The following is a 3962-nucleotide window of genomic DNA, read 5'->3' as shown; positions in this document are numbered from 1 at the left end:
GCCATCTACCTTGGTCCCTGGGAACCCTAAATAGCCATACAAGAAATCTGGCTACCCTGAGGTGCCATGCTGCAACAGCTGTGTGAACAAAGCGGAGAAAAGAAGGGTGGGGTGGGGTGGGGTGGGGGGAGTCGGGGCAGGAGAGGAGAGAAGAGGAAGGAAGAAGAAGGGAGAGGAGAGGAGTGGAGGGAAGAGAGCTGCTCAGCCAGCCACCAGCTGTTGGAAACCTCAGCCATTTGGGTCATCCTAGTCCCTCTGAGGCTCCAGACATTGTAAAGCAGAAAGAGGAACCTCCTTTCTGTGCTTTGTTTGAATTCCTAACTCTCTGAATTGTGAGATATATAGTAATAAACAGTTGTTTTAAGCAACTAGATTTGAGGGCAGTCTACTAAGCAGTAATAGTCGACTGAAACAATGTTTTAAATTACCAGAAAAGCAACTATTAATTTATAGTTTAATTTATAAAGCTATATACAAGGATTGCATGAAATAAAAATAAGTACATATGTTACATTTTAGGATCCATTAGATTACCTGTGCAAAATTAAAGTAAGCTTAAGCAAACTTATTTTACCCTTTTTGAAATGAGTTAGTCATATATTTAATATTAAGATTTAAGACTTTAAAGTATTGTTAAGATTTAAAAAGTACAAACTGATATTGCCTCAATAGCACTGATTAATCCACTATGATATAATCAGCAAGAATGACACATAATTTAAGTTGCAGGAGGGAAAAAATGAAGCTCTTTCCTAAGTTTTATATCCACAAAATAATGCGATGCCAATAAACTGACCAAAAACAATAAAAAGATATGGTCAGCTCTGTATCTTGGAACCAAATAATCTGAAAGCATTTGCATCTGTTAGGCAATCCACACAAAAGCCTTAAACTGATTTGTGGAAGAGTAGTAAGTAATTTCACTGGGCTGTTTCCAGGAGACACGGGTTCTTGGTTTCAGAGTTCCTGAACTGTTCGCTCGCCGTGCCAGAACAGCTGACTTCCCACAATGTGTACTTTAGTATCTCAGCAACCGAGGCCTGAAAGCGCGCTTGGAACTTCTTACTAATTAGGACATAAAGGATGGGGTTCAGGCAACTATTGAGGAATGCTAAGGCCGTGGAGAGGGGGATTCCGGCCTGTAGCACCTGGTGGAAAGAGCTATTGTAGTGAATCGTGAGCTCCCAAATGCTGAACAGGTGATAAGGAGTCCAGCAAACCAAAAAGGCCATGACCACAGCCAGGATGGTCCAGGAATACTTACTGGAGACTAGGATGCTTCGCTTCTTCACCTTGAAGATGAGACACAAGTAGCAAATGCTCATTGTTAGTAAAGGGAAGAGGTACCCAAAAATACATTTCACCCAGGTCAGAACATGGTGCCTCATCAAAGTGATGTCAGGATTATGCTCATGGAAATTGTTATAGCACAGAGTGTGATTATTGAACTCTACAGTGTCCCGGAAGTATAGGGCAGGGCCACCCATCAGAGAAGCCAAAAGCCAAACAAATATAATGACAATCTGGGAGTTCTTTAAGGTTCGGTGCCGATGAGATACGACAGGATGGATCAACTGGATGTAGCGGTCCAGGCTGATCACGGTCAGGAATAAAACACTGGCAAACATGTTCAACTGGGCAATGAAGGAATTGGCCTTGCACAACCAGATGCCAAAGGGCCAGTGGAAATTCATGGCCACATAGGAGATATGCAAGGGCAGGAAGAGAAGAAAAATGAAATCTGCAACGGCCAGATTTAGAAACCAGAGAGTGGTAACTGTCTTCTTCCACTTGAAACCCGTGAACCAAATGACAATGGCATTTCCTGGAATACCCAGAACAAATGCTACACAGTATAACGCCAGAGAAACCCAGTGAACAGCGATGAGGGGGACTTGCTCCTCCAAATCAGACTCTGGGGAGTAATATTCCGGGGAATAGGAGTAGTTCTCAAATTCTTCAAATAATGTTTCCTCTAGATCTTCCATGACTTTGCGAAGTGGAGGATGAGGAAATCTATAGAAGTAAATTTAAAAAGAATTTTGAAAAGGACAAGAAATGTTCAGCAAATAAAGAATATAAAGATAAAAATATTTTATCTTATGAGCTAGAAGTAGTACATTTCTTAGTAGTACAGTCTAGATCCAAGTCTTGGGGACGTCAGTTTTGCACTGATTTTTCTCAAAGCTGTGAGAGTTCATTTTTGTAAAATATGCAGTAAGTGTTAAGTTAAAATGACTGACTCTACAGGTTTGATTCCTCAGTTCATAGTATTTGAAGGGCTGACTAGAGAGAATCTAACATTCAAAAGGTATCTATTAGGTTTTTCCTATGCATTATTTTACAGAAGATGCAAAAAAAAAAAATTAATACTTACGTGATAATGACTTCAAAATCTCTATTTGTACCCTAACTTCTTAAGCTCTCTATTTGTACCTTAACTTCTTAAGCTCCAGATATAGAGTTCCAACTATTTCCTTGACCCATCCATCTGGATGTCACAGGAAAGCGCTAGAGATTTTTATTCACTGTATTTCACCCTTGGATGTTTTGATTCTGTGTTTATAAATGCAAACATGTTCATCAGTATTATATTAATGTGGAAAGATTTTCAATCAAAAGGTATCTTTTAGAGTAAACTTGACTATAGCTGTTTAATTTCTCCATTAATTGCCTATAGAGTGCAGTTAAGTTTTATTTAAATTTTTATTTTACTGAAATTCCTTTGTTTTGAATTGATTTAATTATTTTCTACATTTACACCAAAGAATTGATTTACTAATCAGTTTTACTACTTATTTTTGTCCATACCCAATTTTATTTATTATGATTTCACCCAAATTAAGTTTTCTTTTGTGGTCCCCCTATCAAGGACAGTTTTCCTGAGTTAAGACTTAAAGGTCTATTTCAATCAACACAAAGTTTACTGGGCGCAATTTTAGCTTTATCAATTTTATTTTATGTTATTCCTTATTGTTAGTATTTCAAATTAAATAGAAAAAAGATTATAGTTATATTCATTTCATGGAGTTACAATCATTAATGGGGCAAATGTATAAGATTTGGGGTTTTAGTAGGGTTAGAATAAAGAGGTGAAAACATCTCATGTTCCTCACAGGCAAATCACACTCAGTCATCTAACACTGAATTCATCATCCTACCTAAAATTGCTTGAGGAAATCTGGCAGGGCATAATTAAAAAACAAATTAAATTCACCAGCATCCTCCAAACCCCACACTCAGCCAGCTTCTCTTTATTTTTCAATATTCGGCTCAAATGTTTCTTGGAAACATTTTCTGACATTAGCTTCTCCCGATTATGATAATAACTTTTGTTGTAGGTAAGTACTATTATTATTTGCATTTACAAGAAAGGATACTGAAGCTTGGAGAAGCTCAGCGACTTGTCTAGGATCACACAACCTAAGCTCAGATGTGTCGGACCCAGGGCCTGAGCTCTTAAGCACCAAGACAATCCCCTCTTCTGTCATACTGTTCTTATTGTACCTAATACATTATATGGTCATTGATTTATCTTTAATTTCTGCTCTACCAAACTATGACCTCCTTGAAAACAATGACCATCACCTCTGTACCTTACAGTGCCTCGTACAAGTCTTAACATGACACAGGTGCCTAACATGTGCTTAATAAATGATTGGCTCTGCTATGAATTCTGTTTAGAACTGAATGTAATTTTAAAGTCTCAGGAGAGAGTCTGTGAGTTAACGCCTAAGTCAGTGTGGCTGCCAGACTCTTTCTGACCTTGACCCACAGCTATATCCCCAGGTTCTTGACTTCTTCCTTGATATCAAGTCCTTTCCTTCATGTGTCATATTTGAGTAAGCAAGAATTGGCTTCTTTCTTGCTGCCGTATTCTTTCAGGTCTGGGATCCTACTCTGCTCTCTCCATTCTTTCTGATGGCTGGCCCTCCGCAGTGTCAAATCCTTTCCAGCCTAGT

General features: G+C 38.5%; 1 protein-coding gene across 2 annotated transcripts in view; it reads right to left on the bottom strand.

Annotated features, from left to right (window-relative positions):
- Positions 1–633: 633 nt before the first annotated feature.
- GPR1 (G protein-coupled receptor 1) overlaps positions 634–3962 on the bottom strand; it is a 42410-nt gene continuing 39081 nt past the window's right edge. For both annotated transcript variants that reach the window (XM_023536297.1, XM_023536298.1), the window contains exon 5: positions 634–2016. In XM_023536297.1, the coding sequence (XP_023392065.1) occupies positions 921–1988 (1068 nt within the window). In that variant the 5' untranslated portion in view covers positions 1989–2016 and the 3' untranslated portion in view covers positions 634–920. The remainder of the gene's footprint in view (positions 2017–3962) is intronic.

The sequence above is a fragment of the Pteropus vampyrus genome, unplaced genomic scaffold (assembly GCF_000151845.1).
Source record: "Pteropus vampyrus isolate Shadow unplaced genomic scaffold, Pvam_2.0 Scaffold152, whole genome shotgun sequence".
Taxonomy (NCBI): Eukaryota; Metazoa; Chordata; class Mammalia; order Chiroptera; family Pteropodidae; genus Pteropus; species Pteropus vampyrus.
The sequence above is the reverse complement of the archived record's forward strand: the minus strand, read 5'-3'. Positions and strand labels throughout refer to the sequence as shown.